Source organism: Hyla sarda, chromosome 3, assembly GCF_029499605.1.
Source record: "Hyla sarda isolate aHylSar1 chromosome 3, aHylSar1.hap1, whole genome shotgun sequence".
Taxonomy (NCBI): Eukaryota; Metazoa; Chordata; class Amphibia; order Anura; family Hylidae; genus Hyla; species Hyla sarda.
Window position 1 is genome coordinate 128,827,229 of NC_079191.1, and position 25,749 is coordinate 128,852,977.

Below are 25,749 nucleotides of genomic sequence, written 5' to 3' on the forward strand. Positions count from 1 at the left end.
TACCCTAAATTTTTCATTTTCACAAGGGAAAATATGAAAAAAAAGCCCCCCAAAATTTGTAACCCCATCTCTTCTGAGTAAGAACATACCCCATGTGTGGATGTAAAGTGCTCTGCGTTGAACTACAATGCTCAGAAGAGAAGGAGCACCATTGGGATTTTGAAGAGAAAATTTGTCCGGAATTGAAGGCCACGTGTGTTTACAAAGCCCCCATAGTGCCAGAACAATGGACCCCCCCCACATGTGACCTCATTTTGTAAACTACACCCCTTATGTAATGTTATAAGGGGTACAGTGAGAATTTACGCCCCACAGGTGTCTGACAGATTTTTGGAACAGTGGTCCGTGAAAATGAAAAATTTAATTTTTCATTTGCACAGCCCACTGTTCCAAAGATCTTTCAAACACCAGTGGGGTGTAAATACTCACTGCACCCCTTATTAAATTCTGTGAGGGGTGTAGTTTCCAAAATGGGGTCACATGTGGGGGGGTCCACTGTTCTGGCACCATGGGGGGCTTTGTAAACGCACATGGCCCCTGACTACCATTCCAAACAAATTCTCTTTCCAAAAGCTCAATGGCGCTCCTCCTCTTCTGAGCATTGTAGTTCGCCAGCAGAGCACTTGACGTCCATACATGGGGTATTTGCATACTCAGAAGAAATGGGGTTACAAATTTTGGGGGTCATTTTCTCCTATTACCCCTTGTAAAAATGTAAAATTTAGGGAAAAAACTGCATTTTAGTAAAAAATAAAAAAATAATTTCACTTACACATCCAACTTCAACAAAAAGTCGTCAAACACCTGTGGGTAGTTAAGGCTCACTGTACTCCTTGTTACATTCCTTAAAGGGTGTAGTTTCCAAAATAGTATGCCATGTGGGTATAAATGCGACATGCCCCCAAAAAAACATTTCAGCAAAATTTGCTTTCAAAAAGCCAAATGTGACTCCTTCTCTTCTGAGCATTGTAGTTCACCAGCAGAGCACAACATGGGGTATTTCCATACTCAGAAGAGATGGGGTTACAAATTTTGGGGGGCATTTTCTCCCATTACCCTTTGTAAAAAATTGTAAATTTGGGGAAAAAACTGCACTTTAGTGAAATTTTTTTTTCCATTTACCCATCCAATTTTAACGAAATGTTGTCAAACACCTGTGGGGGTGTTAAGGCTAACTGGACCCCTTGTTACGTGCCTTGAGGGGTGTAGTTTCCAAAATGGTATGTCATGTGGGGTTTTCTGCTGTTCTGGCACCATAGGGGCTTTCTTAATGTGACATGCCCCTCAAAAACCATTTCAGAAAAATTCACTCTCCAAAATCCCATTGTCGCTCCTTCCCTTCTGAGCCCTCTACAGCGCCCACCGAACACTTGACATACACATATGAGGTATTTCCTTACTCGAGAGAAATTGGGTTACAAATTTTGGGGGCTTTTTCTCCTATTACCACTTGTAAAAATTTTAAAACTGGGTCTACAAGAACATGCGAGTGTAAAAAATGAAGATTTTGAATTTTCTCCTTCACTTTGCTGCTATTCCTGTGAAACACCTAAAGGGTTAACACACTTACTGAATGTTATTTTGAATACTTTGAGGGGTTCCGTTTTTATAATGGGGTCATTTGTGGGGTATTTCTAATATGAAGGCCCTTCAATTCCACTTCAAAACTGAACTGGTCCCTGAAAAATTCAGATTTTGAAAATTTTGTGAAAAATTGGAAAATTGCTGCTGAACTTTGAAGCCCTCTGATGTCTTCCAAAAGTAAAAACATGTAAACTTTATGATGCAGACATAAAGTAGACATGTTGTGTATGTGAATCAATATATAATTTTTTGGGAATATCCATTTCCCTTATAAGCAGAGAGCTTCAAAGTTTACTCATAGCCACTCAGTGAATGCAGCGCAGAGGACACAAGGAGAACATCAAACCCGCTGAGAGCTCCTGTACCTGAGCCTGCTGGCCAGGTAAGAAGAACAACAGGGGGAGGAGGGAAGGGCAAAAGTTATGTGGCATGAGGGGGGGGGGGGGGATAAAGGGGGATAAAATGGCACCGGTGTGATAATGAGGGGAATGAAATGGCACAGGGAACTCTGCCGGGGAATAAAAAACTGTCCGCTATTGGGAGGTGTCCTCTATTGGGAGGTGTTCATTAAGGGAGATTTAACTTTATTACCATAGATTGCTTTATTAACATAAAAATATCAAGGACTAGTGGCCAAGAGCTTTTTGTCTGGGGCTAGAAGCTATTTTTGGTAAAGGAAGTGATTCACATAAATGTTAGAAATCATCTAGGCTAAGAAATGGCATTTTTGACAGGGCAATTAGCATGTCAATTGAACTATTTTACAATGATTAGAACAATTTTCTTTTTTTTCAACTGTAAATATTTATCATAGTGTTTTATCAATTTTTGATACAATACAAAAAATATGGAAGTACAAACCAATATACTTGGCAAGCAAGAAACAAGGTCTGAGAAAAAAGTCCAAGTCACAGTACACAGCAATAAGTGGAACCATAGAATACTATTGCTCAGTGAAATACATAGAGTAATCCCCACACCACCCGCCGCACTCAAAAAGGCATACACAATCGTTCAGCAACAAAATAGGGGGAGGGGGAGGGAGAGGGGGAACAGAGTAACCAAAACAATCAGACATGTAGGCGTAAAAAGCCCATGAGAAAACAAGCAAAGAGGAAAAGACATGGACCACAACGAGACACTACAACAAAAACAAAAGACAAGACAACACTGAACAAAAGGGGGAGAAAGGGATGGGAAGGAAAAAGGAAAGGGAGGAGAACAAGAGAAGTGTAAAAGAAAGGATCAGTCAATTCAGGGAGGTTGTCTATCAGAAAATCTACTCCACGAAGAGAAAAAGAGGCACAGAATTATTCAAAGAGGCAGTAAGGGATTCAAGGGGGAGTATCTCATGCACCCGGGCCAAAAGATCAATTTCTGAAGGGGAGAGAGGTTGCTTCCAACATTTAGCTATAAGGGTTTTAGCTGCAAGCACATTATGCCAAAATTGCTTAAATGGTCTCTTGGACAGGGCCCTATGAGAGAGATGCAGAAGGTAAACTAACGGATCCAGGGAACAGAGACCCCCAAGATATTGTGATTCAGATTGCCCACCATCCTATAGTAATCAACAATAAGTGGACAAGACCAGAAAATGTGAAGGACAGTCCCAAGACCCACTCCACAATGCCAACACTGAGGAGGAATACTAGGGTTCAGCTTGTTCAGCAATTCAGTCGTATGGTACCAGCCCATCAGCATCTTGTATTGGGTCTCTTTTATACGCCATACAGATAGAAGCCTTGGAAGCCCCCTCCCAGATAATCTTCCATTGAGGAAGGGTGTTAGTGGTGTTCAAAGCCTCCTCCCAACGGCCCATGTAACGACGAGAAGGAGCACCCCCATCAGGAGGAACATTGAGAAGAGAATAGACATCTGAAAGGAGTCCCTTCATCTGCGGTCCAGAGCGGCACAGTCGCTCAAATACCATAGTTGGGAAGCCACAGTAGACTCCAGCTTAGAAGACAAAAAGTGACTAAGCTGAAGATAATGGAGCCATTCGGAGGGGGAGGGAAGACCATACGGGGAAACCAGCTGTTCAAAGGGCAATAGAGAACGGGAGAGGGCATCTATTACATCAGCCCAACAGAAGAGACCCCTAGAACTCCACTCTCTAACCATACCGGAAGTTAAGCCAGAAGGAAAGTCAGGGTGATAAAGAAAAGATTGTAAAGGGGAAGCAGAAGAAAAAAGCCTAAACTTCCTAGAGCAGTATTTCCAGACATAGCGGGAAAAGGACATGGGTCCCAACAGAGGGCCTGAAAAAATATCAGAGGAAGAGGGACTCCAAAGAAGGGTGTTAGGGTGGATGGGGGCTAGCCACAACTTCTCAAGCTCCATCCAGCGGCTATAAGCGTGATAGGGGGACCACGCAGCCAGGTGATTCAGATGTGCAGCCCAGTAATATTTAACTACATCTGGAATGAACAACCCACCCATAGACCTACTAGCCATCATCAGTCATGGGCAAACGAAGTCTCCTACCATCCCAAATAAAGCAAAAGAGAGCAGTTTGAAAAAAGCAAAGAGCAGACAAGGGGACACGCACCGGCAACATTTAGAAGAAATAGAGTACCTTATGGAGGATCGTCATCTTAACTGCTGCTATACGGCCAAAAAACTAAATGTGTTGGGACCGCCACTTCTCCAGAAGGGACCGGAAATTCTGGAAAAGAGGATGATAATTAGCAGTATAAAGAGAGGAGTAGCGGGGAGTAAGAAGAACTCCTAGATAGGGAATAGCAGAGGGAGACCACTAGAAGAGCAGAGAGAGGCAGGGGGAGATTTAAAGGCAAGACTTCAGTTTTGGAAAGATTAACTTTATAGCCAGAAACAACACCATAAGAGTGCAAGACCCTGTAGAGGTTGGGGAGAGAAATTAAAGGATGTGTAAAAGTAAGTAGAACATTATCCGCAAAAAAGACAGATTTTAAATTCCCTATAATGTAAGGCTATCCCAGAGATGTCCGGGTCCCCCCGGATCATGGCAGCAAGAGGTTCAATACATAAGGCAAAAATCCGGGGGGACAATTGACATCCCTGTCTAGTGCCATTAAACAGAAGAAAAGTCGGAGAAGTAGCATGAGGAAGCTGAAGCGATGCAGTAGGAGAGGAGTAAAGACCCTGCAGTGCAGTGAGAAAATTACCTGTGATTCCAAATTTCTGAAGAGCAGCAAAAAGGCCTTTTCTGCATCCAAACTAAGAACAATAGCCTGCTCCAACCACTGATTGACCAGGTCTTTCAGGTCCACCACCACTCGTCTCGTATTGTCACCCCCTTGACGACAAGGAATAAAGCCAACCTGGTCCTCATGGACAAGAGATGGGAGGAAACAACAGAGACGGGCCTCCAAAACCTTGGAAATCAATTTCAGATCGGAGTTGAGCAGCGCTATGGATCTGTAACTTGAGCAGTCATCTGGGTCCTTACCTAGCTTGGGTATAAGAGTGATCAAGGAATGCAGAAAAGAGTTAAAGAGAGGGACTAGCTTAGGAAGAAGAGAAGCAGAGTAAGTCTTGTGATACAAATAAGTGAAACTGTCTGGATCAGGGGTGCGCCCCACAGAGAGATTTGAGAACCTCAGACAGTTCCTCAAGCGTGATCAAAGTAGGAAAAGGCGAGAGATAGCATCAGGATGATAGTGAAGAGTGCCAGAGGAGTGCTTCAGGGCCGAGGGCGACTGGGTTGCGGCATGCTCACGGAGACGTCTGGCTGACATAGTGTGAGCCTTATTCCCCTTTTCATAAAATCTTTGCTTAGCATAAAAGAGCTGACTCTCAACTTTATGAAGTGCAAGCTCCCCCAGTTGGGCACGTGCCACAACCAGTCGCCGCAACACCGAAAGAGAAGGGGATGACGACAGGGAAGCCTCAAGTCCAGCAATTTGCGTATACAACTCCCGGGAGTGAGCCATGGCATCTCGCTTCAATCAAGAACCCAGGGCTATACAGTGCCTCCGGATCACAGACTTATGAGCCTCCCAGAGCACAGCCTGAGAAGAGACTGAGTCCTGATTGAGAGCAAAATACTCGACAATGCACACCTGAATTGACTCCCAGGAGGGCAGAGATTTGAGTAAAAAATCATTCAATGCCAATGACAGCGCCGAGGAAAAGGGGAGAGAGAGCAAGACCGGACTATGATCCGACCAAGAAATAGGATCCATAAAAGCAGCAGAAACCATACGAACCATGGGCAAATTGCCAAAGAAATAGTCAATGCGTGTGTGTAGTTTATCATTAGGGTGGTTGATCTGCCAGAGATCATATAGAGAAGAGGAGCAAATAAGGTGTCTAAACAGAGAAGCTAGGCCTAATTGGACAGGAGAGGGAAGGCTAGCAAGGGGAGAGTGGCAGCCCATAGAGGGAGAGATAATAAGATTAAAATCACCCCTAAGAGGCATGCAGAGGGAGGGTACTTGTGAAGTCTAGTGAGAACTCTACGCAAAAAGGGGATTTGGGAGGAGTTGGGAGCAAAAATATTACAAAGAAGAAGAGACTTACCGCCCAGAGAGCCCTCAACAATTACATAGCATCTCTGGCGGTCAGCATAAGAGGAGGAAACCTGAAGGGGACAGGACCAAGAGATCAGAATAGCTACACCCGCAACTTTCCTACCAGAGGAAGTGGAAAAACAGAAGAAAGGCAAACAGCTACACACTCCACAGCTCCTACACCTGTTCCACGCCCAAGTAGAGAGCCAAGTAGAACCAACTAAATGTCCAGCAATCAAAGTAGGTGCAAACAGGAACTTCTTTATTGGATCACATCAGGTACAATAAACTCTAACGCGTTTCGAATCACACTGGATTCTTAGTGGTGGCATATAAAAAAAAATGCAGTAAAACCCATATATATACATGGTTAAAAAGTCACATGCTCGTGACGTCAGTACACCACAAAATCAGGATCTGGATATACATAAAATATGGGACGGATACAGGCAAGGAGCAGATGGTCATTTTGTAAGTATGTAAGAATTATAAACACACAATATAGGAGAATGAAAAGACCATAACCAGAGTACAATAACTGAAATAGACTAGAACAAGGCAGTGCAATATATATATATATATATATATATATATATATATATATATATACATACATACATATAAAGATGCATTGACCTTTAATAAGTAAGGATAAGGTTGTGTCTTAAATTCAAACCTGACGGTTGTCTGGTTCCTAAAACAAAAATCCAATAGGACTCTCGGTTAAGTAATTTGCACCTGAGATCACCACCTCTGATATTAGGATTAACGCTTTCTATACCATTGATATACAAGGTAGAAATGTCCCCATGATGGATTTCTATGAAGTATCTTGAGAGAGCAGAGATATTTAAATTGATTATTTTTAGCATCTGCAATGTATCTCCTTATCCGGACCTTCAAAAAATTAGAAGTACAGCCCACATATTGGCACTGGCACTGTACACGTGCAGCCAAATAAATGACCGACTTATTATTACAATTAATGTAATGTTTGAGATGGTTTTTCCCAGAGCATATGATGTAAAAGAATTGGAGACTAGTACCGTATATGGTTGCATGTAATACAGTGCCTGTGCCCGCACTTCCAGGTGGCAGGATGGTATAACCAGGATTTAGTGGAAGGTACTTGGGGTTCCAAAAACAAACTCGGTGATAAAATAGAGCCCAAAGACGGACCTCTCTGCGACACCACTTTTACATTAGTTTTGTCTATATCTCAGAGAGCAGAATCACTCTCCAAGATAGGAAGATATTTATGGAATATTTGTTTTATGGCATTGAATTGTTTACTGTATCCTGTAACAAAAACTGGCACTCTTTTTGTTCATGGTTTTTTGCTGATTTACCATTTTTTATTTTATTTCAAAATATCTCAGTTTTTTGGATGTAGAGATAAGTGCTGTCCTCTTTAATTCCATGACTCTATTATATGCCATGGACAGCACTTCATCGCTATATCCCCTCTGTCTAAGTCTTCTCATACAGCAGTTTGGATTCTATTTCAAATGTCTGCTCATCCGAACAATTCCTGCGTAAATGCACCCATTCCCCATATATGGGATATTTTTAACCACGTGGTTCGGATGGCAGGATCTCGCTTGCAGAATAGTATTACCTGCCGTTTCTTTTCTGTATGGCAGGGTGATGGCAGCGGATGTTCTTTCAGATAAGTAAGTATTTTCTGAATTACCAGTGGTAATTAAACTATCCAGAAAGGGGATTTAGCAATTAGAGAAGGACACAGTGAACCTCAGATTTAGTCTATTGGAATTTATATAATCCACAAGCTGAAAAAAGGTTTCCGCACTATCCCTCCATACTAAGACAAGACCATCTATGTAACAACCAATATATTTAATGGAATACCAGAAGAGACCGTGAGGAGCCAGGAAAGGTGGCAACAGGCACACCCAGCAACACCCTGGGCCACAGGCATGGAAGCTAAAAAAGAACAGAAGGCAAAAAGGGGGAAGACCAGTACAAAACAGGAGAGACAAAATCACAAAAAAACAAGACCGGCAAAAAGCAGATCCAAAAACAAACCAAGGAACATACAGCCAATGAGGAGGCAAAGGCAATCAATGAAAGCAAGACACTGGGGTGCCTCGAGGACATCATTCCAATTGTCCAGGCCTCAGTGGGGAGGTGAGAGGGCATCACACAGGAAAAATGGGACCAGAACGAGGTAGCTCCACCCATGAGGCCCTGCCAAGGGAAGCACAAAAAAGTAACCTAACCACGAGCACTAAGAATCTGTAACTTTAGCAAGCAAATAAAAGGCTAACTGATCTGGCAATATGACTATAAACATTATACACCAGGGAAGAGCTAAAGACAATAAAGTGCCTCTGTTGGTAATAGGCAAACCGGTTTCAAACGTGTACCACTCCTTCAAGGGGGAGCAGATGGAGGACGCTGCCGGCCAGGAGGAGCAGATTTTCTACACCCACCAGACCGTCGATTATGGACAGGTTGCACACTGGAGGAAGGAGAGGGGAGAGATCCCAGTCCAGCATTTGAGGAGCAGCAATATCCAGAGTAGAACAAGACGTTGGAAGATCCGAATGGGACTGCAATACTGCAAAGCGGCTATCCTTGCGGGCATGCAGGGCAAACGGGAAGTTCCAAATTCGATGACTCCGCAGAACTGAAAAAAGGGGTTGAAGCATCTGCCTCTTCCGAAGGGTGATCCAGGAAAGATCTTGATATAGTTGGATTGGGGCACCGTCAAAGTTCCGTAGGAAGCGAGCCTTCGCCATGATCGCCTCCTTAAGCTGGAAATCATTAACGCGCTAGATGACGTCCCTGGGATAACCAGAGGAAGACTTAGCTCGGAGGGCCCGGTGAGCTCTGTTCAATTTAATCTTGTGGGAGGGGGATTCACCCAAAATAATATTGTAGATGGCTTCCAGGGTAGCATGGAGGTCCTCATCCTGAGTGGCCTCTGGGAGGCCCTGGAACTGGATATTATTACATTGCCTCTATTGTCGAGGTGCTCCAATGTGGTTGTGCAAATCAGAGGAAGTCTGATTGAGAAGCAGCAGTGGATTGCAGCTGGGTGATATACCCCCTAGTTGAGTCACGCGCCTCCTCCACACCCTCCACCCTGTCAGACACATGTTGTAAATCCTGACGGAGCGAAGAAATTTCCACCCTGCAAGTGTCCTTGACCTCCGAATCAAGGAGCAAAAGTCCTCTTTTAGTAGGGATCTGACAGAGGACCTGACTCCAGTCAGGCAGTGGATGATACTGGGACTCCCGAGCAGTCCAATCCAACATCAAACAGAACGTCCTAGGATGAAGAGCCACCTGCAGGTGGTGGTGTAGCAGGTGCTGCAGAAGAGGGTACCAGGCCCCACTGAGATGTGAATCGGGGGGAGGGGCCCACATTCAATTTGGAGACATACATGACCCTCTGAGGTTTCGGGAGACAGTCCTGAGAGAGGGAAAGTAATGGAGATGGTACAGTCAGGGTGTTCACAGGTGGCAAGAGGAGAGGGTAGTCAAGGGGAGAGGACCAGTCCTCAGCAGGGATGGAGGGATCAGAGACTGGAGCAGCAGACTTCAGGGCCAGAGACGAGAAGGGAAGTTCCTGTGCAGGAGGGGAGGGAGATGGCAGTCCCTGCACCACAGAGGCCCAAGATGGCGGCCAAAGAGCCAATGGTTCCAATACAGCTGGAAGCGGAGGTGCACAAGGAGGGCTTACCTCTGTAGCAAGCCCTTCTGTAGAGGCCGAGGACAGTGAGGCCAGGTGTGTTGAGACAGAACCCTGCGGCTGCTCTGTTGTTGATGCCGCTGCCGGGTCACCTGTTCCAGCTGAGGACAGGTCTGCAGGGGGGGGGGGGGGGGGTGTAACTGCCGCGGAGCACAGCTTTGGTCCCGGGGTGTAACTCCAGTGGAGACTGGCCGGGGGACACTAAAGCCAGCTGCCGGAGAGAACTGCAGAGCAGCAGCAAAGCGATCCCCGACAGAGGAGGAGGAGCCCATGGAGCGGGACGCCGGGCCTGCAATGGTGAACAGGCCTCCCGCGGCCTGTGAAGACAGGGGCCGGAGGAACCTCTTGATACCCCCATGTGTGGAAGGAGGGTACCGGAAGGTAGAGGAGCATCTGGGAGTCCTGCAGGAGGTTCTCCCCATGAAGTGCCGGGTGGTTACTGCTGGTAAAAGCAGGCAGATGGCCTCAAAGTGCGGGAGCTCTCCTTTCAGGCGGCCATCTTTACCGGCGCCTCACCACGCCCCCAATGATTAGAACAATTTTCCATGAATAAACTGTAAATTCTTCCAACCATATCTTCCTATCAAGCATTACAAATATGAATTAATATAAATATAATATTGTGTGTGTGTGTGTGTGGGGGGGGGGGGTTAACTTCCAACCTCATAGCCCGGTTTGTCTTGTCGGACTTGCTCTAGAATAGTAGTGACATCACTCTCTCTTAGAATGGTAAACCTGTATTTTTAAGCCCTGGTGGTGGTATTTGTCAGACAATCAGAACAGAAGTGACAGCTCAGTTGTGATAATCTATATTCTGTATACAACACTGTGCATTCTCAGTTCCCTGCTTGGAAAACATGGCAGTAATTACATGTTATTATTATTTCATAGCTTTTTATCCCGCACATCTCGTTTACCAGATCTCTTTCTTGTTTTGTCTACAGGTACTTTGATGTAGTGAATTTTCTCTAAAGATGAACTTTCTCGTATGAAAAGCACTGTGCCCTTTTTTTTCCTCTCCCACAAAGATCACACAGGCGAGCTGCATTCATCAGGCCGTGGCTAACATATGTTTTTGATTGTGAAGCTCATATCATCACACACAACATATTTCCATAAATAAGGGAGTGGTAGACTGTAGTGAGTGTTCAAAAGCCTGACGTGAAATAGAGATAAGGACTTCTGTCAAAAACAGGGATGGAGTATGTTAAGCCTAATTTCATCTGGAGGCCACATGCTATATTAAATACTTGGCTTCCTGCCCCACGACACACACTTTCTGCAGTTTGCCCAATGGCATGTAAAATTTGTTATTTCTTTAAATGATTTGAACCTGTAGAAAATAAAACTACATTTTGTGTAAGGGTATTATTAGCCACACATTGTTGTGGTTGAGCATTGCAGAATGGGATAACATGAAAGCTTTGTAATCTCTTATCTGTAATGGTCAGTTCCCAGTACAAGGTGCTCATTGATGTAATTCTTTGAAGTCCAAAGACAATATGATAGACATGAAAGCATGTCTATCCAAAAATCATTATTGTAATAGTGTAAAGGTAACAAAAACGTAACATGTTCTTCTGTAGGTTGTCTGCATGGAAACCAAATGCAATTATACTGTAAAATATAGAAGCAGAATGGTTTGGGTATGTTTAGTATGTGTTGAGGGGGTGACCCAAATGAAAAAGAGTTTAATATAGCTGAATCTGAGAATAACAAATGGTAATACACAGTTTGCTGACACCTCAGGAATCATCATGCGTTATCTATGGTTGACATTAAGTTACATTTTGTACCATCATTTTTATGAAAGGTTTTCATAAAAGGGAATACAGTGAATTCTCTCCAAAAAGGGCACCTCCTCGAGAAGACAACCTCCTTATCCAGACCAGATTGCATGTGACCTTTTCTCAGTCTATTATACATTCTGCACTGTGGCTACAGTGATGACCACCCCCGTAGAACACTTTTCATAGCAATTTTGGGTGGTCTTCTCAAAGAGAATTCAGAGTTAATGTTATAGTAGTAAAACATTTAATTTCTTTATATTTTTTAGTACATTTTTTGTAAAAAAAAGTCTGCAACAAAAAATAACATCAGTTATTGTTAAAATTTTAAACTGTTTGTCGTATCAGCCATATTGCTGGATATAGCAGGTCTCTCCTTAAAATGCAACCCGTATCATTCACACTTACCTGTTAATAGAGGCAGGTAGCCGGAGGCAGGCTTGGTGCACTGCAGGAGCAGGCTTACGTCACCACTGCTACTTCTCCGCTGGGTCCCTCGGATTAAAAAAGGTACAGTAATAGGTAAAGGTTTACCTTAAGACTCCCATACACATTAGAGAAAAGTGGGCCAACCCACCAACTATCTTTTGTGTATGGAGCTTCCTGACTTCCCTGCATGTTCACGTGCTTGTGTATGGGGAAATTGAGAGGAATAGCTGGCAACCAAGCATGCAGCATGCAACAGATCTGTCACCTAAAATAATGTCAGATTTGCAAATTAAGTAAGAAAATGTTCAGTGAATGAGAACTGTGCTGAGCTCCACTCTCATATTTGTACTGTATATGTTAGAGTGCTGCAAGGACGTAAATTGGTTATCTGGATACAAGAATTGTTTTATATGTTGCTGGGGCCACAATCTCTCAGGTGCACCACTGTGAAGTCTTTCGGTCCCCTGCTGAACACTTCAGATGCTGTTTCCGGGACGGACTCTTATCATTGACGACCGGCTCAGCCAATCACCAGCTGCAGCATTGTCCCGTCTCAGTCAGTGATTGGCTGAGCGGGCCATTACTGCTGAGAAGACCTCTCTCGGAAGTAGCAGCTGAAGCGTTCAGTGGAAGACCGGAAGACTTCTCAGAGGGAGTGAGGTAGGCCAGTATGTTTTTTTAAATCCATAATTCCAATTTTAATAGAATACCACTTTATTATGTTGAATTATGGTGTACTGTGTGTTCAGTAGTACCCTTAGACTACCTCAGAATTGGGTTATATTTAATAGGTGAAACAAGTAAAATGTGACGGTAAAGTTCAGTATTTGAAAGGCATGAACTCCTAGAAGTTATATGCGTGTTACATTTGCAGTTCATGTTTACGTGATGAAACCCCACAAGCTTTTCATTTGATACGTGCTTTTCTGCCGACTTCATGTAAAACTTGGACTCCACTGAAACAACTGAAAGTGCAAAACCACATATTTTCTTTTTCACAGGGAGAAAGCTGCCAAGCAAGAGACACTTTTAAGGAAGAGCCTATCATTGTTGAGACTTCTCCAGTCAGAACAAAGCACTATTAAAAATAATGTTCAAATCCTTATGGGACAGTGGAATATTCTCAGAAGAGACCTTGCAAATCAAATGAAAGAAAAATCAGCAGGTTGGTCTGTCATACTATAAATTAAGTGTAACCACCAGTTGTGCATTAAATGATTTTTATTCTATAACATCTAAGGGTCATATACAAGTTTCAAATTTTTTTTTTTTTGCTCATAGATAAATACTAAAAATGAGAGAAATGTCAGATTTCAGTTTTCATCTGCACTACATCAGCAAAATGAAACAAGGACTGTGGTCAGTTCTACTGTAAGACATTTACTGTATGATCCCTGCAGTTTAATGAAACCACACATTACCAAAGTAAGGTACTAAAGGAGTTGTTCCAACTTCTGTCTAAGTGCACGTTTAGACACTGCTGTATTTCCACACGGAGATACTCCCGGCGGAGATTCTGTCTGCAGCAATATAAACCAACCATGTGGGGATCTTGCTTGCTTTTCAGAAGGGTCTTCTTCTGTTGAGTCAACCATTTTAACATAGTTTAATTTAATAGTTAAATAAACTATTATGTCTTCCTATCATATTTTAAATATGGAGTACATATATTGACTGTATGGTTAATAAATTTTTTCCTTTGTTTCCTTTGGTTTCCTTTAAGAGAGTTGTAGTCATTTTTGGTACTGCCCTGTGTGACAAACTGGGGATCGATTCCTGCAACGCACTAATAATGCCAGATTTTCATGTCCTATGTTTGGCTACCTTTATACATGTCTCCTATATAATTCCTTACTTCCTGCTTTATATAGGCTCACATTTCATAGGGTTATGACGTATATCTAATTGGAAACATATATGTCCTATGTAGGTATGCTTTGTAAAAGACACAAGCAGATGGGAGCATTCCATAGATCATCTATTAACCCCCCTTTTAGCCAAGTAGTCATATCTATTACCCTGCTCCTGCTGAGAAAGAGAAATGCTTCCTGTATGGTTCACCTTTGACCTGTGTTTTTTCTTAACTTGTAGTACCCCTATCCCCTTTTAAGGGCATATAGAGCTATGAAGAATTTCAGTCAAGGAGTAAACGTGCAAATATTTGTGGATCATGAGGTGATACAATTACCTGTTCCCCACGCATCTGGTTGTTCACATAGTATAAAAAACACGATTCATCAGACCATATTATTCCATTTTACTGTGGTCCAGCTCTAAAGCTCACGTGTATCTTTTAGATGCCTTAGTTGTAAAAGGCTCAGCATAGACACTTTAACTAGTCACTATCCTCTGCTATGCAAATCCATACAGAGCAGGCTGCATTGCAATGTATGCTGACTCCTTTCTTTCATAGCCAGTATTAACTTTTTCAGCAATTTGCATTTCAGTAGCTCTTTTGCCTTGGCACCCAAGACCATGTGTAACAAGGTTAGCGGGTTGCTAGACAGTTGCCTTTCCTGAGTCCTAACAATGGCTCTCAGGACTCACATACCCCCATGAAATTGTATTTAGTAGAACTAAATGGTGACTCACCATTAGATGACTTGACCTGGTGAGTTACTATTTGAGTGGATAATAGATGATACAATACAAGAATTTAGGTGCACTACTGTGGTATATGTATACAATGACATTGGCTATCCCTCAACACTGATGTTAAAATTGAGACATTAGCCAGTATATCCTTATATGAAGGACATACCTGAGCCCGCACACCAACGCCAAGGTTTTTCAAGTGGCAAAGGACCTAACACTAACCTACCTGTCCATGATAAGTGAAACCAGGGGCCAATGGGCAATTACAGCAGCATTAAGTCTGACTCACTGTATTGTATTGTATTATTGTATTCTAATTGTTACACATCCACACCGTTTATCTAGTGTAGGATGCCATTGTTGTCTGCTGTAGGTATCCCCCATTGTATTCATTTTTATGCTGGGGATTGCCCCTTGCAACATACCACAAGGGCAGGATCTGCTCCCCCAGTATAAATGCACAACTGCATTTGGGGTTGAGCACCTCCAGCCATTTGATAATAGACGATAGCCAGAATTGGAAAAATTGATGGCAAAAGTAACACTGGAAGGACCTAACTTTGCCTTTCTTCTCCTAACCTAAACAAGAAAACTACGCTATCTGCTCCTGTAATACCCCTGCATTAGCTCTTGACTAAACTTTGCTAAATAAATTGGCTGAAATCTCTCAGACTAAGAAAAACACAACAGAGGCAAAGTGCTGAAAGTAACTTAAGACAAATACATGGAATACACATATACACATAAATCAACAATTGTACAGGCCTAGGCAAAATACAGTATATTCTATTATCTGCACAAAGTATTAGGTCTCAAGTTTTTAAAGGCTAACAAATGGAACTTCGCCCAAACATTGAGCCCCAGGCAATCCAAATATCAGATCTATTACTCTGGCAAAGAGTATTGCCTAACAAGTAATTAGCAGTAATTCCTGCTATACATAACACCTTGTCACTGCTTCACTGGTTGTCCTTCTTTGCATCTCTTTTCGTAAGCGCTAACCACTGTATACTAGGGACATATACCACAAGACATGCTGTTTTGTGGATGCTCTGACCAACTCATCTGGCCATCACAATTTGGCTCATGTCAACTCGCTCAGATACTTATGGTTGCCTATATTTCCTGCCTCTTACATGTCAACTTAAAGGGATATTCCAGGAAAAAATTTTATATCAACTGGCTCCGGAAAGTTAAACAGATTTGTAAATTACTTCTATTAAAAAATCTTAATCCTTCCAATAGTTATAAGCTTCTGAAGTTTTCTGTCTAACTGCTCAATGATGATGTCACTTCCCGGGAGCTGTGCATGATGGGAGAATATCCCCATAGGAACTACACAGCTCCCGGGACGTGACATCATCTGTCTATAGCAGTTAGACAGAAAAAATAACTCAACTTCAGACGCTAATAACTATTGCAAGGATTAAGATTTTTTAATCGAAGTAATTTACAAATCTGTTTAACTTTCTGGAGCCAGTTGATATATAAAAAAAAAATTTGGCCTGGAATACCCCTTTAACTTTCTGGCACCAGTTGATTTAAAAAAAATAATAATAATAAAAAATAAAAATAAAATAAAGGTTTTCCACCGGAGTACCACCTTAAATGGATAAAGAGAGAGCTTATGTGGACTGGCAAGATGGGCACCATTAGTCTTGGTTTTTATAGCAATTTTTCAGTCAAGGCTGCAATAAACATGCGTTACATGACCTCTTTCTGCTCTTTTGAATGGCTTATATGGCCTATAAATATAAGGGGCATATGTAGTAATAATTTTTCCAGTTGCCTGATGAACTATTTGTAGGGCCATGAGAGAAATGTGGTGACTCCTCTAAAAGAAGTGACCTGAAAGCTCCTCATGGGAAAAAAGAGAATAAAGTTGGAAGAAAGGCAAAGCAATAATCCCATACAAAAGGCAATCCAATGCATTGTCTGGAAAATTTACCATTATTGGATGTTAGGACCTTTTCCCATTTTCTATGATGTTAAAGGCAATTTGGTCAATCACTCATGATGAATGCAATTGTTATTTTCTGAAGGTGAATCCCAATCAGTAGCTTACTCGACATCCCTGTGTAAAGTAAAACCATAACCGAGATGTAGAAAATAATGAGCTCTGAATAATTTGAAGCCGGTTTGAAGTAAAGGCTAATTTTTATTTTATTTTGTTAACAAGGCGGCATGTTCTCTCATTACAGTACACAAATTCCTCCATTTACTAAAAGGTCAAAATTATTAACTTGAAAGGTAGAGATTAGGAAATCAGATCTAGAATAGAGTTAACTGCAATGCATTTCCCATACTACTGAACAAATATGTACTTTTGATTTACTGTATTGCTGATTAGTTTAGTCTGTTTTTTATCTTTTACAAGGTTATCTTCTATTAAAGTACCTTTCTGTGCCTTTACCAAACAAATGTGCCAGGACTTTTTTTGTGATAAGAATAAATGTGGTATTGTATCTCATACTGGCTCTAAAGGTTTTATCATTACTTTCTCTTGCATAAAATCCAAATAATAGTAATAAATTGTTTCACATCATAAAAATATCTAATGTATAATCACACATGATAAGGTCTAAATATTTCACATCACCAAAGCACTACGGAGACAATCTAGCCTATAAGTCTAGATCTTCTCAAGCATTCCTCCTACTCTCCATGCAGAATCTGTCTTTCCATGGATATTGCAGATTAATGAAATCCTCCTATTGTAGATGCTGGAAAATTGCATCATGACATGAGTTGTATAGTGTTTTCTAATCCCATACATTCCCATAAATCTTTGGTGATGCAGAAGGGGCAAGGGGCTGGAATACCTATAACACAGGTTTTAGGATCTAGAGATGGTTTGATACCAGTCTTCAGAGCCTACTGGTTTATTTTATTTTAGTGGTAAAAAATTTCCTGCCAAGTAAATAAATTTGGTAACAATATAAAATACTTGTGTGATGTCAAAATTTATTTTTAGCTCCATTTCTGAACTATGAGATGTTTTGACAGCACTATACTTCAAAAATAGCATCTACGGCCTTAAAGGGGTACTCCGGTGAAAAACTTTTATTTATTTATTTATTTATTTTTTTTAAATCAACTGGTGCCAGAAAGTTTAACAGATTTGTAAATTACTTCTATTAAAAAATCTTAATTCTTCCTGTACTTATTAGCTGCTGAATACTACAGCGGAAATTCTTTTCTTTTTCAAAACACAGAACTGTCTGCTGACATCACGAGTCCAGTGCTCTCTGCTGACACCTCTGTCCATTTTAAGAACAGCATATGTTTGCTATGGGGATTTCCTTTTACCCTGGACAGTTCCTAAAAATGGACAGAGATGTCAGCAGAGAGCACTGTGCTCATGATGTCAGCAGAGAGCACTGTGTTCCAAAAAGAAAAGAATTTCCACTGTAGTATTCAGCAGCTAATAAGTACAGGAAGGATTAAGATTTTTTAATAGAAGTAATTTACTAATCTGTTTAACTTTCTGGCACCAGTTGATTTAAAAAAAAAAGTTTTTCACCGGAGTATCCCTTTAAATGTTATTTTTAAGCTTGCCATAAATGTTTTTATTTTTTATACAATCTGCTCTTCTTTCATTGCACCATGTATGGATGAAGGCTATAAAGTACATTGGGTAATGAAGAGCTCATACAAGTTCACACATTGAAATATTCCAGCATGTTTCACTGTAGCTGTGCTTTGTAGTGTGGGTGGCTCTAACCACAAATATGTCTGTATTGGTGTGTGTGTGTGTGTATATATATATATATATATATATATATATATATATATATATATATAGTGACGATTCTTGTTGTGAGGTGAAGTTAGCAGTATTTAGGTACGGAGACAACGTTTTTAAAGCAAAAGTCCAGTGTTTTATTCACACTCAAATAAATGGCAAACACATGCAGGAAAAATGAAACAGCAAAACAAAAGTCCAACTTAGCTTCCTTTGGTGACAGTTCACACTGGGGATTGTGCCGCGTGGCACAAAGCAATGGCTTTTCCTCTTATCCAGCACAGAGCTCAAACACACCGCTTCTCCTGTCTGTGTCAGCTGCCAAAATACAATTCCCCCTCACCTGGTGAGGGAGCCTGGGTTTAAAGCTGGGAAAAGCCGGCCTGGATTGTGGGGAACGACCCCCACCCTACTCTTGGTCATTCCCAGTAAAGCCGTCCCATGTTAGCCTTTCAGCCATACTAAAAACACAGCATCAGGCTGCACCGCAGCACAAACACTGGAAAGCTATTCAGCTTTTCTCTACCAAGGCCAGGAGCCTTGGTGACACATATCGTCCATATAATGACATTTTGAGTGAATGTGACCAATTAATTAAGATTCTCTGAAATCACAACTTTACTTTCTTCCCAATTTGGCCCAGCAGACAATGACAGAGAGATGAGATCATGGTGGAATTTGTCATATGCTGAAATCTGGCATAAAAAAAGTTGCAGGCTCTTTGTGCAATGCTCTAATTTTTTTGTGTAAAAAGTTGCACTTTTATGAGCAAAATGAGGTTTGCGCAGAAATTATCAACTTTTTTTTGCACCAGTAAACTGCCTTGATAAATTCCCCCATGTGTTCACGCTTGCGCACCTTTATGGGAAGTGTGCATGATGTGTCAGTTCTCAGCTGTGAAACGAATAGAAGCAAAGTACTGCAGAACCTTTTCAAGGCTGACCGCTTCATACTGTACATTGGGCCATTGCTGATATAAAAATTCTTAATTGAACATTGTATCAACATTTTCTTACACCCAATATATATTCACACTACCCTTGTATTAAATGTTTGTACTAAAATGACCAAGCCTTAGTTTAACCATTTCTACCGTTTAAATGTAGTGAAATGCAAAAAGAGACCCTTACCATTTGGTACTAATGTACGGGAAAATAATGTCTGATTCCATACATGACCTCATCACTTCATACATCAATCCAACACAGTAGTAATGTTTTTTAAGTAAGGCATTCAAATACCTTAGCAGGCCGAGGTATTAAAGGATCATTAAACTGATCTCTTTATTGACCTTTGAGACATAATTGTGATTTTTTTTTTTCAAACTAAACTTTACTTTCTGTAATCTCATGAAGATAGTATAATAGCTGAAAGTTGAATCCACTTAACCCACTGTAGGCATGTTAGGGGTAGTCCAGTGGTGAAAAACATATCCCCTATCCTAAGGATAGGGGATAAGTTTGAGATCGCGGGGGTCCGACCGCTGGGGCCCCCTGCGATCTCTCTGTACGGGGGCCAGGCTCTCCGGCCAGATAGCGGATGTCGACCACCGCACGAAGCGGCAGCCGAAACGCCCCCTCAATACATCTCTATGGCAGAGCTGGAGATTGCCCAAGGCAGCGCTTCGGCTCTGCCATAGAGTTGTATTGAGGGGGCGTGTCGGCCGCCGCTTCGTGCGGAGGTCGACACGCCCCCTTCCCGCGGGCTGTCGGGGCTCCGTACAGGAGATCGCAGGGGGCCCCAGTGGTCGGACCCCCCGCGATCTCAAACTTATCCCCTATCCTTAGGATAGGGGATAAGTTGTTCACCACTGGACTACTCCCAGGGCTTAAACTGCACATTGTCATTGAAGGGGTTGTCCCGCCATCAACGCTTGTTTCCTATCCTATGGACAGGGTAAGGGGTAAATACATGATCACATTGGTGTCTGACCGCTGGGTTCAGAAAACTTGAGACTGTATGTATTGTTGAATCTTCGGTCTGAATGAAGTATGGTAATGTGTGCTTACTGTGGCTCTATTTATTGTCAATTATCGAACTGCCAAAGAAAAAAGATTACAGCTACCTGCTATCTCTGACAGTCCCTTGATGATGATTGCAGTTGCAGTGTGGATGGGAGACTGTAGACCTCTGTTCCCAAGATTACTAGGGGTTCCGGCAATTGAACCCCTAGGGGTCATACATTTATCACTTATTTCTGTGGATAAAAGAGAAGAGTTGTTTTAAGAACATCCCTTTAACGGCGATACAATCGTATTAAAAACTCCCAAGACCGGCTTCTTTTTCAAATGCTTTATTGTGCGTATAACTCATACAACGCAAGACGCGTTTCGGCTGCTTAGCCTTTTTCAATTGCAATGTATGTATTGCGTTGTATGAGTTATATGCACAATAAAGCATTTGAAAAAGAAGCCGGTGCTGGGAGTTTTTACTACGATTGGATTTGCTATTATCCACGTGCACGGCGACTATCCAGTGCCGCCCTTCTACCTTTGTTTGCTTTAACGGCGATATTCTGATAAGAGCCATATATTAAATCATGTTCTTTTTTTATAATCTGTTTTTATTTTCTGATTGTAATTTTTATTCCAATTTAAGTACATTATTATGGGGGGCAGCCATCTTTTCGGAGCTGTTTTTAACAGGATTTAGGGACATAGACACAATAGACTGTCCCAGACCTTATTCACGAAAAAGGGAATGGAAATATTTATAAAAACCTGTGCAGAGGAAAAGTTGACCAGTTGCTCATAGCAACCAATCAGATTGTTTACTTTGTTTTTCAGAGGCCTGTTTAAAAATTAAAGTAGCGATCTGATTGGTTGCTATGGGAAACTGTTCAATTTTTCCACTGCGCAGGTTTTGATCTTCCCCCAAAGTTTTCTGGGCATGCTCTGTGACCGGTCCATAGGTCATTCCTCAGGGAGGGGGAAGCTGATGTGAACTTTAGCTATTATCTGATCAATATACTTATTCACAGATTTTACATATTCACAGGCGGTCGTCATTTTAATTTGCTCATCTATCACCAGATTATGCATATTACATGCCATATTAACAAGTGTCTGGTCTGTATATGATATCCAGACAGTCATGTTTTTAATCCATCCTGGTATCATTTGGATGACCCTATATCTGTCTCCTGCACTTGTTTAATAAGCCGCAGCCTTTTTCTTGTTTCCTCTCCCTTGTACCAAGGGGCTTTGTTTTTCATGATCTAGTGACTGTATAGCATATCATTCACCATTCGTGGTCTTTTTTTTTCTTATTTGGTGTCCAGTTGCTAGATGTATATGCTCTGATCTGCTGTGCTCTATACTCAAGCGGTATGCTAATTCTGGTTCTCTGTAGTGGTGGATGATCTTTTGCATGTGCAGGATTGCTTTGTGTTTAGATAACACTCTCTTGTGCCATATATTTACACCATAGTGTATCTGAGCGAATATTTCCTGCCTAATACCTGAGTAACATCACTTTCTCAATTTTTGGACATTTAATGTTTGTGGTCCCTACTGTATATTTGTTAAAGGGGTATTCTCATCTGGCTGATTATCTCTCTCTCTCTGCTGCTGCTCCCTAGCTAAAAGCACTATGCCTGCAACTGTCAGACATGATGAATGTGCTAAGATAAGCTGAAGCTCAAAACTCCAGCAGAGAGTGATGTTGCCACTACTTCAATAGCAAAGTTGGTGGATGGAAACCATGACTACCAGCTGTCAAATAAATAAAGCCAATTGCAAACTTGTTTATGCTGCCATGCTCTACTCATAGAGACATGGTTAAAGGGGTATTCCAGGCCAAAACTTTTTTTTATATATCAACTGGCTCCGGAAAGTTAAACAGATTTGTAAATTACTTCGATTAAAAAATCTTAATCCTTGCAATAGGTATTAGATTCTGAAGTTGAGTTTTTTTTTTTTTTCTGTCTAACTGCTTTCTGATGACTCACGTCCCGGGAGCTGTGCAGTTCCTATGGGGATTTTCTCCCATCATGCACAGCTCCCGGGACGTGACATCATCATTGAGCAGTTAGACAGAAAACTTCAGAAGCTAATAACTATTGAAAGGATTAAGATTTTTTAATAGAAGTAATTTACAAATCTGTTTAACTTTCCAGAGCCAGTTGATATATAAAAAAAAGTTTTTGCCTGGAATACCCCTTTAAGGAGATGGGAATACCCCTTTTAATGTGTGTATTTGGATTATCTATTCATATCCTTTTGGAATATTGTCTATCCGTAGTTGGTTGATATTTGTAACATAATCACTATAATATTTCTTATTCCCAATGTTTGGTAGTATTTGACTAGGGACCCCAGGTTATGTTCCTGTGTGGACTTTTCATATAAGGATAGCTACGCTGAAGCAGTAGGATCAGTTTCTGGGTAGGGCCTTCTAGGGACATTTTTGCTTCCCTTCCTACAATTTATTTGTCCTACATTTGACCACTATCCCTCAGCACTGTTTATTTATGTGTTGGTAATAAAAGTGTTGGGAGTGGATAAATATTTTTCTGTACTGTTTTTCTAGTTGAAATTTCATAATAAAACCTGGTCGTTTATACAGTTTGTCTTGGGAGTACATGCCATTTTTGCTCATGGTCTTGTCTGTCTTCTATCAGATTGGGAGCTGTCCATGCGAGTTACTGCACTGCAAAGATATTTTTCATATTACCGTGCCCACAAGTTGTTGTTTAAAGGGGTACTCCGCTGCTCAGCGTTTGGAACAAACTGTTCCGAACACTGGAGCCGACGCCGAGTGCTCATGACATCATAGCCCTGCCCCTCAATGCAAGTCTATGGGAGGGGGCGTGGCGGCTGAGCAGCGGAGTACCCATTTAAGTACCCATATAATGTCAGACGAAACATTCCTACACATGCACCTGTTTTACGATTTACAAAGGTATTTTCCCGTTTGTTTGTCAAGGTAAGAAAAGCCAGAGCATTAATCATTGGTAACACATGATTGGGGTCGTGTGACTAGCGTGGAGTCATCTAGCGTGTTTCTGATATTATGATATGGAAATAAATAACTAGGCTGCATTATGATTGTTTTTGTAAATCGCTCAGTAATGACTGTATTCTCTCTCTCTCTCTCTCTCTCTCTCTCTCTCTCTGTTTTTATTCTTCATTTGATTTTTTAGACACCAAATGCATTTCTGTAGGCTTGTTGGAAATTTATTCAAAGTCATTTGCACTTCATGAATGTACAAAACCCTGATTTTGTATTCATGACATACCACTGACCAATATCCACACAGTCCTTTAAAAATGCAAAAGGACTTCATTCAAGTATTGCATAACCCAAGAGCAGCTTTGAATATTTATTTTTCTGATAGCCCAGAACAAGACTGTGGTGTAACCTTTAGATAATCCAGTACACTGTTGCCATGCAATGTTTTTATCCAGCTTGTCCTTATTAAAAGGGATATACCGCACCCTGCAGCCATACTGAGAGGTCCGGAATAATCAGTACACTCCCTATTTGCCAAGGACATTTTACAGAAAATGACATTTTTATGTTCCCTTTAAGCTTCTTATTAGTCGAAGAATACAGCTATCTCACTGTTGTATTTATAGAGCTGACATGTTCACTTACTATTTTTGTGTGGTGTATGAGAATATTGCTTAGTTTCCTTACAGCTCCTCGGTAATGGTAAAAAAAAATAATAATAATTATGTACTTGTGAAAATATAGGCACTGACACTTTATCAAATTATTTTCTCTGTAACCCAGAATTGTATTCAACAATGTATTCATTAAAAGTAAATCTACTCTGCGACATGACTCTAATGTTCTTTTTATTGTATGTACTTCCACAGAAATGATAAGTCTTCATGGACGTCTCAAGGAATCCCAGTTAGAAAGTGTTTCGCTCCAAAATAAGGTGAAAAATCTGCAGGCAGTTGCTGAATCTGTCACATTAACATCAAAGCAGCTTGAACGCTCACGAGAGAAGGAAACAGAATTGAAAAGCAAATGTCATGAGTTGGAAAAGCAAATCTCTGGTAATGTAATGTTCCTTAAAGAAATGATTCCACCTGCCTCCTTAACCCCCGTCAGCCTGCTTGTGACTGCCTGCAGTGGTCAGCGAGACAAAAAATAGGTGGTTGTTTTAGGCAATTTGCATAAATTACCTCATTTTTAATGGGATGTACAATGCAGCAGCTGTCTTCTCTGTTCCTAGAGTCTACCTCTTTTAAGGACATGTTTATACTTGTTATTGCCCTATGTTCATTGAATACGTTATCATACTGGCCTAACAGTACGTCAAAGTATACTGCTGCATTTGTATTGTGTATGTGCGCCATTGTGTGGTTAGTGGAGATTTAGCTTCTGGACATTCCAGTAGGTATGTTTATTAGTCCTACAATATTTCACACTCCTCCATCTACTATTTCCTAGCACCTTACCGTCCTAGTGCTATAGCCATTTGTTAGCACATAGATATTTGTACATGGCAGAAATTGGTACTACAGGTCCCTGTTTTGGATATTAAGTAATATACTGTTTGTATGTGGTAGAGCTGCAACAATTAATCGATAAAATCGATTAAGTTCGATAACGGGATTCGTTGTCGACGAATCCCGTTATCGAATAATCGCCCGATTCGTTTTCCGCAGCGGCAGTGAATGAATGAAGCTGACATGTCCCGCATGTAGGCTTCATTCATTCATCTCCGCTGCCCGACATGTCCCTGCTGCTGCTCTACTCCTAGCGCAATTAGCGCAGCGCCGGGACATGTCTATTCTTTGCTGCTCATCTCTGTACCCAACGGAGATGAGCAGCAGAGAATAGACATGTCCCGGCGGTGCGTTAATTGCGCTAGGAGTAGAGCAGCAGCAGGGCCATATTGGGCCGCGGCAGTGAATGGAAGTATCGGGCAAATACTAGCAATTTGCATGGTATCAGGGACTCGTTCAGTGTCCCCGATACCAAAACCGATACCTGCTTCTCCCGTTCTCCCGTCCGCATCCCGTCCCATGGAGGAGCATGTGACACACACGTCACTCCACCTCCTCCCCCTGCGCCCAGCGTAACACTACGGAGGAAGCAGACTGATGTGTATGTCACATGCTCCTCCATAGGATGACATGATGCGGACGGGAGAACGGGACAGAGGACAGCCGCAGGTGAGTGCTGTCTACAAGGGTGGGGGCTGCCGTCTACTGGAGGGGCTGCTACTAATTTCTACGTGGGGCCCTGCTGTCTAAAGTGGGGTGGCCCTGTTGTCTAAAGTAGGGTGGCCCTGCTGTCTTAAGTGGGGTGGCCCTGCTGTCTAAAGTGGGTTGGCCCTGCTGTCTAAAGTGGGTTGGCCCTGCTGTCTAAAGTGGGGTGGCCCTGCTGTCTAAAGTGGGGTGGCCCTGCTGTCTAGAGAGGGGTGTCCCTGCTGTCTAA

The 25,749-nt window shown here is 41.8% G+C and overlaps 1 protein-coding gene across 3 annotated transcripts in view; it reads left to right on the forward strand.

Moving 5' to 3' along the window:
* LEKR1 (leucine, glutamate and lysine rich 1) overlaps window positions 1-25,749 on the forward strand; it is a 230,339-nt gene that overhangs the window by 79,696 nt on the left and 124,894 nt on the right. For all 3 annotated transcript variants that reach the window (XM_056565017.1, XM_056565016.1, XM_056565018.1), the window contains 2 exons: window positions 13,013-13,176; window positions 24,174-24,359. In XM_056565017.1, coding sequence (XP_056420992.1) covers window positions 13,013-13,176; window positions 24,174-24,359 — 350 coding nt within the window. The remainder of the gene's footprint in view (window positions 1-13,012; window positions 13,177-24,173; window positions 24,360-25,749) is intronic.